General features: G+C 41.4%; 2 protein-coding genes across 2 annotated transcripts in view; one reads left to right on the top strand and one right to left on the bottom strand.

Annotated features, from left to right (window-relative positions):
* Positions 1 to 8188, top strand: part of LOC134183339 (helicase domino-like) — a 25605-nt gene extending 17417 nt beyond the window's left edge. The window contains exons 19-43 of the mRNA XM_062650843.1: positions 81 to 195; positions 255 to 359; positions 421 to 531; positions 590 to 670; positions 1007 to 1090; positions 1145 to 1276; positions 2456 to 2491; positions 2558 to 2691; positions 2752 to 2804; positions 2863 to 2920; positions 2974 to 3118; positions 3171 to 3215; positions 3280 to 3405; positions 3466 to 3513; positions 3570 to 3626; positions 4568 to 4698; positions 4758 to 4808; positions 4926 to 5034; positions 5093 to 5185; positions 5242 to 5293; positions 6092 to 6207; positions 6278 to 6430; positions 6489 to 6641; positions 7196 to 7226; positions 7284 to 8188. Of these exons, the coding sequence (XP_062506827.1) occupies positions 81 to 195; positions 255 to 359; positions 421 to 531; positions 590 to 670; positions 1007 to 1090; positions 1145 to 1276; positions 2456 to 2491; positions 2558 to 2691; positions 2752 to 2804; positions 2863 to 2920; positions 2974 to 3118; positions 3171 to 3215; positions 3280 to 3405; positions 3466 to 3513; positions 3570 to 3626; positions 4568 to 4698; positions 4758 to 4808; positions 4926 to 5034; positions 5093 to 5185; positions 5242 to 5293; positions 6092 to 6207; positions 6278 to 6430; positions 6489 to 6641; positions 7196 to 7226; positions 7284 to 8071 (3007 nt within the window). The 3' untranslated portion in view covers positions 8072 to 8188. The remainder of the gene's footprint in view (positions 1 to 80; positions 196 to 254; positions 360 to 420; positions 532 to 589; positions 671 to 1006; positions 1091 to 1144; positions 1277 to 2455; positions 2492 to 2557; positions 2692 to 2751; positions 2805 to 2862; positions 2921 to 2973; positions 3119 to 3170; positions 3216 to 3279; positions 3406 to 3465; positions 3514 to 3569; positions 3627 to 4567; positions 4699 to 4757; positions 4809 to 4925; positions 5035 to 5092; positions 5186 to 5241; positions 5294 to 6091; positions 6208 to 6277; positions 6431 to 6488; positions 6642 to 7195; positions 7227 to 7283) is intronic.
* LOC134183365 (adenylyltransferase and sulfurtransferase MOCS3-like) lies at positions 8163 to 13103 on the bottom strand. Its single transcript, XM_062650873.1, has 13 exons — positions 12957 to 13103; positions 11551 to 11699; positions 10797 to 10889; positions 10680 to 10735; positions 10097 to 10161; positions 9963 to 10037; positions 9838 to 9879; positions 9704 to 9779; positions 9467 to 9638; positions 9234 to 9397; positions 8679 to 8726; positions 8521 to 8617; positions 8163 to 8422 (listed from the first exon to the last, which is right to left on the bottom strand). The coding sequence occupies exons 1-13, from the start codon at positions 13040 to 13042 to the stop codon at positions 8163 to 8165; spliced, it is 1383 nt and encodes a 460-aa protein (XP_062506857.1). The 5' UTR covers positions 13043 to 13103.
* Positions 13104 to 13108: the final 5 nt, after the last annotated feature.

The raw sequence follows: 13108 nt of genomic DNA, 5'->3' as shown, positions 1-13108 counted from the left end.
GTATAAAGTAGTTGGTTTAGTGATTACAGAGGTTGTTTTCTAAATTCATGGTTACTGTGGATGTTTTTGTTCATTCCCAGGTTGATCAGTGAACACACTGTTGAAGAAAATATCTTGAAAAAAGCAAAACAGAAGCGGTTATTAGGTGATTTAGCCATTGAGGGGGGAGGATTTACAACAGACTTCTTCAAGCAAGTAAGTTTATCAGTGACTGTTGTTGCCATCTTGATGTACTTAAATCATTCTCATTGTAGCGTGATATTCGTGACATATTTGGCCTTGAAAATGATGGCAATTCTAAGTCTAACAGTCAGGCCACATCTGAGGCTGCTGACATGACAGAGGAGCAGTTGGAGGAAGTCAGTTACTGTTGAAGCGCTGAAGCTGCTAGCTTTGTATGTAATGTACAATGTAATATAGGCTTTGGCTAAGGCTGAAGATGAACAAGATGTGTTAGCAGCTCATCAAGCTACAGCAGAGCAGGTTGCTGAACTTGCTGAGTTTTCTGAGACTGCTACAGAAGAGCAACAGGTCAGTTTGTTTTCCTACTATTGTGTTTATGTGGAAGAGAAGTACGGCTGTTGGTTAGGGTGAAGGTCAGGCTGCTATAAGTGAGGTAGAGCCTGAAATATCTAAAACAGATCAAGAACTGGCAGAGCTGGAAAACCAAGTATGTAATAACATGACATATGTTTGAGTTGTGCAGAGATATAATTTGATGTCAAGGATGTGTGTGTGTGTGTGTGTGTGTGTGTGTGTGTGTGCATGTGTGCACATGCATGTGTGTGTGTGTGTGTGTGTGTGTGTGTGTGTGTGTGCACGTGTGTGTGTGTGTGTGTGTGTGTGTGTGTGTGTGTGTGTGTGTGTGTGTGTGTGTGTGCACATACGTGCATGTGTGTGTGTGCACGTGTGTGTGTGTGTGTGCACGTGTGTGTGTGTGTGTGTGTGTGCATGCATGCGTGGATGCATGTGGATGAATAGCATTACATAATTTATTTTATTATAGTTGACACCTATCGAGAGGTATGCTGTCTGCTTGGTTGAAGATTCGATGTCAGAGTTTATGGATTGGCAGCTGAAGGCTGCTGAAGTACTCAAGCTTCTGCAATCTTTGATTTCTTGTCAAATGATGTGTTATTTGTAGAATCAAGTGGAACACGACAAGAAAAATTGGGAACTTAGTCACTTGCAAGCATTAAAGCAAGCTGAAGAATTGAAGGCTGAAGAGGAAGAGGAGGTGATGTTGACGTTTCCTCAAGAAGAAATTCAGGAAAAGGTGAAGAGGAAGAGAAAGCGTAGACGTAGCTTTAGCGATGACGACAGTTTAGGGGGTCCTGACTCACTTCATGATAATGTCTTGAATGATTGTTTTGATCGTGTGATGGACTCAAGTACTCCAAGCAGGTTACGATCTCAAAGGCGGAAAAGAAGTAACTTTCTTGGTGACTTTGATTATGATCCTGGAGATGATGCTGCAGAAAATGGCTTGAAACAACGAAAGACGCGATCATCAACATGTACTCGCAGAAGGGTGGGCATGGATGTATCTGGTGGAACAGATTTATCTGTTGCAAAGACAAAACATAGCCAAAGTCCTAGTACCAAACAAAAGTCGTCTTTAGCAGTAGAACAGCAGAACTCTGCAATCTCCAATCTATTGCCAGTGCAATTGTCTCATGGGATGGTCATGACACCAGTGATGGTTAGACCAACAGAACCGGGACTAGTACGATCACCTACTACAGTGAACTACAGTGTTGCATCAGGGGATGTTAGACCAATAGTTCCAACTACAATGGCTTCATCCTCCAGCTGTAATGCGTCTGGAGCCCCATACATGTTGGTAACTGTTGGCCCTGATGGACAGCCTATAAGCAGAAAGGTTGTGACACTTCCTCCAAATGTAGTGTTTCGGGTAGTTCCAATGTCTATGGCATCTGGAACCATATCTGTTCCAACTGGAACCGTACGAGTAGGGTCTGGGACAATTGTAAACCAAGCGAATCAGCCGAAATGATAGTTTCAATTTGCCAATTATTCAGTGAGGCTTATTGTGTATTTGAATGTACTGTAATTGAATTTATTAAAACAGATTCTCAGTTTCAAGCTGATTATTTCATTTGTTTCCTTGTGTCTCAGTAATGTATTGCAGGATGGCGCGGAACTTGAGTAACTTGCTGTTGTTCAGGTGGTTAGGGATGAGCGCAGGCCAGCATGACATCATGCTTATGTTGGTTTGAGGCAGACTTAGTGATTGAGTAGTGAACAGTTGCACAAAATGCATGCTTGCCTGCGCCATCCTCAATACAGATTGTGATGCAAGGAGGAGGCGAATGAAGTAGACAAAAATAGCTTGTCACTTTGGGATTCTGGTGGACTGACTTGGTACGCAATGCATGACTAGAAGAATATTTAGGATATTGTGAAATGTGACTTTTTGTTTATTGTATTTTAGTGTTTCATAAGATTAGACACAGGAGAAGAGATGCCTGTGAGATGAACCAGCCTATTCTGTTTATGTAGCTATAGTGTCAAGTTCTATTTTGTTACTTTACAGATTTGGGCACCTCCAACTCCTCCAGATGATGCAGCTGAAGATGCAGTCCATTTGTACACTGACTACACACTTGCATTAATTTACGATTTGGAAGTTATGGATAAGAGTCAATTGCCTCCTATTTATGCTCCACGGTAGAAAATTTGGAAAAATAGTTGGTGATGGCTGTCTGTAAACCGTAATCTGAAATATAGGAGAAATGATGAGGATGGTCATATTCAGAAAAAGAGGAGGCTTGATCCTTCTGGTGAGATTGTTGTTGTCTTCGGATTGTGATTGTGTCTTAGCTAACTTTTTGGCTGAAGCTATTGCTGCTGCATGGAAAGTACATGCAGCTGATACATCGGACCTTTGGGGATTGAGGTATGTCAGTAGACGTTGCTTGCTGTCATGTGTATTGAGTATTGGTCTTGCAGGGAGAGGCCTGTTCCCCCACCAATGCTGTACTGCAGGAAAGGCCTTGATTCAGATGGCAAGGGTCGTCGACCAGGCCTTTTGCCATCCAACAGGAAGATGAAGCTGAAGATACCAAACGTCTTGTCGTCAAGAGGTGATGCAGTGGTGAGCTGAGCTATTTGTTGTTGCCAACAGATATTTAAGTGTAGCTTTGCAGGATGAGGCAGAGTGGACTGTTTCTGAGGACTGGGCTTTGCTGCAGGTTGTTTAGAGTAAAGAATTTGGAGGAGCTAAAAGTTCAGTGCCGGTGTTCTGTGTTTTATTAGTCTGTTGCAGCTCTTCAAGAACTGAATCTTGGATTGCAAGTAGAGCAAGGTGGACACACACCAAACTGGGGAATGGTAGCAGACGTTGTCAATGCTCAGAGTAGCCTGTACAAGTCACCCAGACAGGTAACGTTACCGTTGTGTTATTATACATATGTATGTCAGTTACATTATGTGCAATCACAGTGCCGAGACAGATATCTTAATGTCATTGCTCTCCGAGAAGAAGGAAAGGTAGAAGGATGATTGGTTAGTTTGTCTGTGGTCTGCTGATTGTTGCTGATTTTTAGCTGCCTGATGACTATCTGAAGAAGCTAAAGAAGATGAAGGTTTTGTCTCACATTAAGGTATGTTCCAGTCCCATAATATAGCAGTAGAGTGCTGTACTTCAAACAGGTACAATGGGTGTATAAGCTGTTGGGTGAATGAATGTACACTACTAGTGATCATGAGTCAGGAAGTCCAACTACTCTATATAGGGAATATGCATGGCCTTGTGTTTAGTATGGCAATAGAAATGTGTGTAGGATGTATATCCCAAAAGAGCACTAGAGAATTCATGAGATAGAGTTGCTACAGGATGCTAACGTTCCTGCAGTAATAAATCCTGATGCGTATGCATTGCATAATTGTGGGGTTTAGTAGTTCATTTCTACTCAATTCCTATGATTTCTTTTGTACATAGCTGCTTTGTGTTAGCTGTGGCTAGACTAGAAATGTACATAGCATGCAAATGGTATTCAGTTATTATTTTGAAAGTTTCTTGTGAACAGGGTCTTACCAAGTTTGTATGAGTGTCGACAGTCAACAACAGCATATATGTCTTTGGTTGCTCTAAATGATACAATGTAACGTGCTCTTGGGCATGCTTAGGGGCTAAATGAACTACATACGTTGAATACAGTTTAGTTATCAGAGGCTACAGTTGGTTATTACAGTCAGATACCACACACTTATGTCTACATTCTATGCATTAGCTACTGAGCATCAACATGTTAAACTGGTCTTATTTCATGGATGGTTAATGAAGCTTCAGTAAGTTGGCAGTGTATGTAGATGTTCATGTGGCAATGCTTATGTTGGTAATTCTGCATTTATGTGCTAACGTTAATACACACCAAACACAACTGAACATGTAGTTCCAACAAAGAATTACTTATGTCTGTGGTAGGTGCAACGTTAGGTTATGTAAACGTTATGTAGACTGTTTGAAAGTGCTTGCTTTATCCATGCACATTGCCTTTGGAATAAACCTCCTATCGCAGCACATTAGGAGTTTGTTGTGCAGGTGAATCGAAATGCAAAAACTCATGTTCAAGTGTCACAAGACAAGGGAGTGAGCGAGACCGACCTGAAATCAACTAGATTTGATGTAATTCGTTCTGCTTCTATGAAAAGAACTGCAATAGTGAAACCAAGGTGAAAGCACTAAATGATGTTACGTTAATGGCATATGTAAATAATAGTGTGCTTTGCAGGCATGGTGGGAATCACGCGACTGGTTCCCAGCAGACAGTGTTAGAGAAAAGGTAACTAAACGTTTGCTATTTGCCAATGTAATGATCAGATGTGATGTAATCATGACACGTGGTTGAAAACCATGGATTTAGACTATTGATTCATTGATCAATGTTGTTGTTTTTCAGTGGTGTTTCTGTGGACTCGCCAATTCGTTCATCTGATCTTGCAGTTCAGAGAACTGATAGGATAGCCAGGGAGAAGCTTAGTGCTGCTAACAGCACTAGCAACAATCGCGTAATTTCAAACACAATTTTTGTCCTTTTTCTGGTGCTGTAAGTGGTCGGTGTCATAGGAGGGACAGGCACAGCAGCCTGTTGGTGCTGGACAACACATTTACAAAGGCCAAGAGAGGCCAGCTTTGGTTTCAGTATCTGGAGCTCAGCTGGTTTGTCTTTGTCCTGATACTATGTGTGTGCATTGCTCAATGAGTCGTGTGTCTAGACAACTTTGTTGAGTCGAAATCCAATGCCTCAATCTGTAACGCAAATGGGAGGTGAGAGTACATTTTGTGGTAGGTAGTGCTTCAAGTTGGAGATTGATTGTTCTAACAGATTAGTAAGATTTAGGCATGACGAAGACTTAGGTTTGCACATTTGGTATATCGCTATCATGTACTGTTCACTTTTTCTGGTGCATGAAGAGTAGGTATAAGAAATATTCGTAGTTTATTCATAACGACAGACTTTGAATCATGGCATTGATTCATTAGGGTAGCATCTGTAAACAGCACACTGAAGTGAAGGGCTGAAAACGAATTGAACTGGTTTGCCCAAGTAGAGTTATGAGGCTAAAGCAACCGCACTTCTCGGAAATAATGTGCCAGGGTTCTTTGCATGTAAAAAGTTTGATTTGTGTCATTGATCATTACTCTACAAGGGTTCTTTCACATATTGGTAGGTCCGTCTAGAGGGAATTTGTGTGTTTGTGAGAGTTGCGTTTAATAACTGTGCATCTAAAGTTTTGCATAATGTTAAGGTGCGATAGTATCCTGTATGTAGGAATTACCCAGGTATGGTAGGGTGGAGCTTGACACAAGTAGGTACAGTACATCTTTCTACACGGGCAAAGTGGGAAGTGTCCGACTTGTGTGTGTGTGTGTGTGTGTGTGTGTGTGTGTGTGTGTGTGTGTGTGTGTGTGTGCATGTGCGTGTGTGCATGTGTGTGTGTGCACGTGCATGTGTGTGTGTGTGTGTGTGTGTGTGTGTGTGTGTGTGTGTGCACGTGCGTGCGTGTGTGTGTGTGTGTGTGTATGTGTGTGTGTGTGTGATGTTTAGTTGTGTTTATTGTTTAGTTCCACACCAGGTGACAAGTTTACCAACTTGCGCTGTTTCAATTGCTGCAACTAATGTAGCAGTTCAAGGAGCTCAAACATTTATTAAACGTGTGACAGCTATCCCAGGTCAAGTTGTAAGTGTTTGTTGATCACACTCTTATGTTCTAGTCCAGTCTTGTCTAAATTGCTTTGGGCTGTCCACAGGTTGGTGTAAAACAATCTCTTCCTGGAGGCACTACCGCTCTTCATCATCCTTCTCAATCTTCTCAAATTATTCATCAGCAACCCGTTGTTGCTAAATCACAGTTGCCGGATGATTTTAAAGCTTGCTTGGCTCTTCAAGAAGAACGACAGAAAGTATGAATGTCAACTTCTTATAATATCTGTTGTGAATGACGTGACTCATTTTCGTCAGGCAACAAGACCGCAGAGTGACTCAGTTGTTGTAAGCACCACTCAGACTCACGCTCAGAAGCTGATTGGACAGGCTGTCTCACAGCCAGGAATAGGGAGCAGTGCAAGTATGGTAACAGGACACGGTCAGCTGGCAACGTTGGTGCCAACTCAGGTGAGATGTAGTAACTGCACGTAGGAACCTGGACTTGACTGTGTTCCAACCAACATTGCGCTACCAACTAATTTGACAAGAGCAATCATTTCTCTGAACACAGAGCAGTGTGATGCTCCTATTGTTGTTGGGCATTTATTATAGTGTCATAGTTTACACTTTGTATACAATACTCAGTAGCGAAATGAATGTCCCTGTATGCTTTCAATTCGTTTTGTGTCCACGGCAAATTGAAGCTACTGCTTTGTGTCATGATCTTTTTTCAAAAGGCAACAGGTTGAATTCACAGCCCTTCATGAAGTCGGGCAGGTAGGCTAGAATTGTTTAGGGTTTCAGTGGTAACATTAGAAACATATTGGTTTTGATTGTTTTCTCTGGTAAACTGGCTACCATCCTTTGTCTTTCTTTGTACCACGGTATACACTGATAACCATTGTTTTCAACCTCTAGAGTGTTCTTTGTTTTTAGCAATTATGTTGCAGGCATTGTTTTGGTCTTTACTGTATAGTAGTGTGAGTGGTCATGATAACTAATATTGTGTATGTGTGCTGTAGCCACACCGAACAATGCATCAGTCTCAGATTGGTAAGTGATGAAGAGGCTCAGATGTTAGACTTACATGTATGATATGCTTGTTGTTAGGTGGAATTCCTCGAATGTCGCACGGTGGTGTCAGGCAGCTTTCTGCTCCTATTGCACTGCAAGTTTTGCAGGGGCATCCAATGCAGAAAAGCCAACTTCAGCAACCATTGCAAGCGATGCAACGAGTCCCGCAACATGCCCTCACATTGACATCTGGTGGCCAGCGATTTGTCACAACAGTTCAGCAGGCAACATCTCAGATTCCCTCCTCACAGGTAGTGTCTCAACAGCAGTCGCAAGAGCAGTTGCAGGCTAAATTGCTTTCAGGTCAATTGAGGCAAACCCCTTCCCCAATTCCTCAGCAACTGACAATCCAAGGGAAACCAATGCCAAGACCCACATCCCTGCCCACTCCAACTCAAGCCATACCAGTCACACAGGAAGGATTCCAACCGAACACTCAATCACACATACGAACCCTCAATCAGCCACATCCTCAACAGCGCTTGCTTTCTCCTCAACAGCAGCAAGTTTTGGTGAGGGTACGACATGTTCCGTCTCTTTCCCAACGCTTGCAGCAACCCCTTCCGCAACAGGCAATGCAAGTACCTCGGACCTCTGCCACTCCTCCTGCTCCTAACATACAGCAAGGAGAGGGAGATCGGATGCTTCCACCTCAAACTGGACAAGTGACGCCAGAAGGCAGACCAGCATCAGCATCAAGTCAGCCTCAAGTACAATCTCCGGGGCAACCAAAGCAACTACCCGTGAGTCAACAAGGGCAAGCTCAAGCACAGACAAGACAGCCATACAGCATGCGTCCAAGGCACCCGTCCCGATCATCGTAGATTATTACACCTTTGCAATGTTTCATACACTCATTATGACATTGAACTGTTGGCAAGCGAAAAACTGTTGAATATTTAATTGCCCGTATATCTAGTAAACAGGAAAGTCAGGATCAACTTCGTTGCTCCATGCTTGCAGTCCATCTCGAAGATCAAACATGTCTGGTCTTGATTTTTCTGGCAGGCAGTTCAGCATGAAGTCTATCGCACGTTGAGAATCATTCCCTCGTCGGCAGACTGCGTAGATAGGTGGCAACGTATCCTGTGTGAGTCCAGCTTTATCTTTAGCAGCTTTGAGAACATCCTGGATTTGGTCTGAAGTCATTTTCATCAGATCATCAAGAGGCATATCTAGTCTCACTGTTAATGAAACCAACTACGTAAGTTTAACCTTTGTACGAAAGAAATGCATTTGTTAACAAGCAGTTTATACTGCCTTCAATGGATACGATAAGATTCTGGTAGTCTGCACATGTTGTACTGAACAGTTTCACGAACATCCAGCAGAATATGTGGTATGCCCATTTCTTTGATCTTACTGTACTCCTAAACACACCGTTCAGTAGAGAATGTTTATGTTGCTCAATTGAATCTATAAATGGCTAACATAACAAGAAATTCTATTTTCGTCTCCAAGAAGATGAATGCTCTCTGCCTGAAATGCAAGATTGCAGGTGAGTATATGAACATTCAAACCATTTGTACACATTTTCTTTACTTGTCTATCTGTCTGTCTCAATACACATTTTCCATTTAGATCAAACATTTACATCATGAGCAACTTACGTCTGTCTGTCTGTCAATACATATATTTCAAACATCAAACTATAATACATATCAGCAAAAGGCAAAAAAGGAAAGTTCACAAGCTACATGAAAATACACGTGTACACATAGCAGCTAAAAGATTATGCTACTACCCAGCTTTCAGTCTGTCTGTCTGTCAATACACTTCTTATACAATACATTAATTACTACAGTCTACAATATGCTAAGAATGAGCAAGTTCTAAGACAACTTGGATCTGTCTGTCTGTCTGTCTCTGTGTCTTCCTCCCAGTCCTTCTTACTCTAACTTTACATCATCCAATTCTCTTTTGTAAGCATTGTGTACAATCTGAGCATATCCCCATTCTTGATTACCTTTTTGTTTTCATCCCTACCTTGTCTGTGGGGCTGGTGCCACAGAACTGCACATAATCTACAAGTTTGGTGATTGTTGGTTTTTCTCCGCACACTGCACAATGTGGCTGCCGAAATCGCAATCTAATGGTTTGAAATGAACCAGTCTCTCCATCAAACATTAACAGACGTTGTGAATATGAAGCTAAAAATGTTGATACAAACAAAGATACTGATGCTAATTAACTACAACCTGTAAGGCAGGATGTTTTACCTTGCCCTCGACTAATCATATTGATAACTTCAAGTGCCTGAAGACAGCCAATTACACCAGGAACAGCTCCTATCACTCCACCATCAGAACAGTTAGTGACAGTGTCAGGAAGTGGCGGTTCAGGGTAAAGACAACGGTAGCATGGACCACCTTGGTAGTGATACGTCGTCAACTGCAGAAACAGAACATCAAGTTCACATCCCAAAGTATGGATTAAATAATTAATATAATGTTTACCTGTCCCTCGAATCTCAGTGCTCCACCTGAGACGAGTGGTTTGCCTGATAACACACAGGCATCATTCAACAAATATCTGCAGCAAAGAGGCAAGTCAATGTGAGGCCAAGACAAGCAAAGCAGTATGACTATGCCTTGTTGCCACGTTGTCTGTAGCATCAACTACAACGTCATATCTGAAATGCAATCAAGAAATATTCAATCACTTTGAATTCATAATAAGGTACGATGTGCAAGATTTTGTTGATACACAATGTACCTGTTAACAATATCCAACGCATTTGTACTGTTTAACAGGATACAATGAGTTTCACAGCGGATGTTGGAGTTTAGTCTGAGATCACAGTTACATAAGCCAAGTGATGAAATTACGGTAGGATATGTCATGAATACCTGTGTACTGATGCTTTAGCAGACAACGCCTTACTCACACCCACACCAGCTTCAGAATGAAGAACCTATTGTGAGAACTGTATAATGTGCACATACGTGTAAGGTGTTTTTCTCGTATCGATATCTTCAGTCTATAAGCTGCTTACACAGGAATTTGTGAGAGTAACAAAGTAACAGCTTTGCCTTTGGTTAAAAAGATATTGGGAAGATTGCATCGCCTCATTTTAATTTCAGTTGCCAGTAGAACCAGAGGGTTTCGGTTTGCTGTACATTGCAACCCTTCCTTATTTTTAGTTTGTTAACCCACGCATCTTACAAGTGAATGCTTAACTGCAAATTTACATGACTGTCATACCAGGTATTGTTGATTCATTTCCTAACATCCGCCAGACAAAGTTTAGGTGCACAGTTTACAGTCACAGTCTAAAGCTTTGGATAAGACCATTTGACAATATGGAAATCAATGGACACATGATGACGTATTGTAAAATTGCACCCAATACAGTAGCTGTATACTCTTAATTAATTAAGTCATTTCCTACACACGCCACAAACTGACTGTGTACACAGCCTATAGCCTGACCTGTCGATGCAAATTGCTCAACTCCACCTGATCATAATCAACAATCCCTAGTCTGCCTGCACAATAAAAAGTTCATAAGTTGATGTTGAAATTTAAGAGACACCATAACTATCTAACCAATGCCAGCTGCTGCCAGATAGAGAGCTGCAGGACAGCCCAAACCACCAGCTCCCACAATAAGGACAGATGAATTTGCAAGGTGGAGTTGACCTATAGCGAAATCAACAGAAACTAAGTGCTAATGAACACAACATCAAATAGAAGTAAATTTGAAAAGCAAAATTTCTAGCACACTTTATGCAAATTGTATGACAAAACATGTTAATAATTATGAATTCTGGTGGCACCATTACATTAACTTCAAAGGGTGTTAACTTAACAAATGCAAATGGGGTACCATACCTGCATGCTACCATAGTGTGATGACATGTAACCAGACTGGACCATCTATGCCATCATACGTATTTATCAGAGGATGATACTTCATAGCAACATGTTTACCTTGTGTGGCGATACAGTTTAGATTCGACCCAGTCTCTCTCCGCCCTCGTCATTGCCCGGACTTGCCGCAGAGAATTGGCAATCCGAGGAATGATGAGGGCAGAGAGAGACTGGGTCGAATCTAGATACAGTTTCAACCAACAACACTTGACATAGTGCAAATTATTTGATCTGAATTGGTGTACTCTTGTGTACTAAATTTCAGTAAGTAAAGTAACAGTCAGTAGAGTACCCTGCATGCTTTCATTAATTCATTCAATTAGTTACATGATGGCAGTAGAATTACTGGACAAATGGCAATGACAGTGATTGGCAAGTATATGTAGGTTTATATAACAAATAAATTACACGGTAAAACTGAACAGCAAACCTTCAACTCCAAACTCTGGCAAAAGAAGTTGTCTGCTATAGCGTTCAATATGCTGTTTATGAAGCTCTTTTAAATGGCAGTCTTGGTTAGGCGTGACGTGTGCTACATTTGTATCAGCAACAATTTTACTAGCAGAGATGTGCATCAATCTGGATAATGTGAAAAATATTAAATACAGATAGTATGCAGCAGAAACAACACACATGTACACACGTACACACACACACACACACACACACACACACACACACACACACACACACACACACAAACAGACAAAAGTAGCTACAGCAAAAAGAGAGCAAGAGAAGTAAAGAAAGGATGGTGCAGTTCATGATATGGAAAAACTGTACCGTCTGTTATTCATTAACATTTCAGCCAATGAGAATGACAAGCTGAGCAGGTTCTCCATCAACTTTCATTGCAGTCTGTTTGAAGATGGGAACAAAAATGGAAATACTCTCAAAATTCACTGAAGGCGCTCTCATTTCATTGCATTAGTACCAGTGTGGAAAATTATGGTAGGACATACAACAACGTCCCACCAAATGTGTTGTTTGTCCGACCAAAATATTACACCAGTGTTGGGTGTGTTTGGACAAAACATCCACCCATACGCATATATGATAGTGTAAACTTTGTCTCTTAGAACATGATGGCCTTTCCAATGGTGTAACTGTTAATTTCATGAACTTAGGTGCCTCCTAGCATGTTTTATCCAGAGAAAACCTCAGCTGCCCTTTAATCGCCATTTCTCCCTTGGAAGTTGGTTGTAAAAAATTACATGCTAAATGGCTAGAGGAGGGGAGACACTTAACATGTAACACCATACAGAATGTCCTACCTAGGCTCAGTCTGTCCGAGCCAAAATAATTCCCTATTTTGCACACTGCATTACAGAGAACCAATTAACACTAACGTAATAAGAAATCTACAGTAGAATAACACAGATACACTTTAGAAGTGTAGACTCTGCTAATCGTTTATACAGTTGTACTCCACTGAGTAGGTTTGTTGTCTGGTGTATATGACTCCTTTATGAGTCACAGAACGTTTAGCCCAATTTATGAAAAAACATATGTTTTGACAAACAGACAGACATTGACAGACAAACTGTCTCACGTATGCATGCAGCTCTACTTAATTTGAGCTTTAGTTATATCCATTTATGCTTATTGCTAAAATGTCTGCAAAGTTTGATCTAAGAAATTTATGATGTTAACGTTTATGTCATTGACATGCAGTCAACCAGCCAGACATACAGACACGTAGACAGACAGACACGCAGACATGCAAACACGGAGACAGACAGACTGACAGACAGATGGTATTGATGTTGAAAATAAAAGGCAGACAGACTCTTGCAATGCAACCACATGCCCATGTACGTATACAGCACGACAAACCGTCTCATTTCTTCTTTCAAAACAGAAAGTTCTCCTTCAAGCTCACTAACACGCTCCTGCAACCTCGACTCATGATCACTAGCCATATCGATCGTTTGATATCACATCTGGGTCATGCCGCAGTCATCTGCAGTAAACTTTCCGCGCATGCC

The sequence above is a fragment of the Corticium candelabrum genome, chromosome 1 (genome assembly GCF_963422355.1).
Source record: "Corticium candelabrum chromosome 1, ooCorCand1.1, whole genome shotgun sequence".
NCBI lineage: Eukaryota > Metazoa > Porifera > Homoscleromorpha > Homosclerophorida > Plakinidae > Corticium > Corticium candelabrum.
Note: the sequence above shows the minus strand (reverse complement) of the source record. Positions and strands in the feature narration are given on the sequence as shown.

Excerpts from the sequence above, each read along its gene's own strand:
- LOC134183365 (XM_062650873.1), bottom strand. The coding sequence starts at position 13,042 with ATGGCTAGTGATCATGAGTCGAGGTTGCAGGAGCGTGTTAGTGAGCTT. Across the intron at positions 8,727-9,233 it reads GCACCAGCCCCACAGACAAG|GCAGAGAGCATTCATCTTCT; the intron begins GTAGGGATGAAA and ends CTTGCATTTCAG. Across the intron at positions 8,618-8,678 it reads AAAATAGAATTTCTTGTTAT|GAGTACAGTAAGATCAAAGA; the intron begins GTTAGCCATTTA and ends CGGTGTGTTTAG.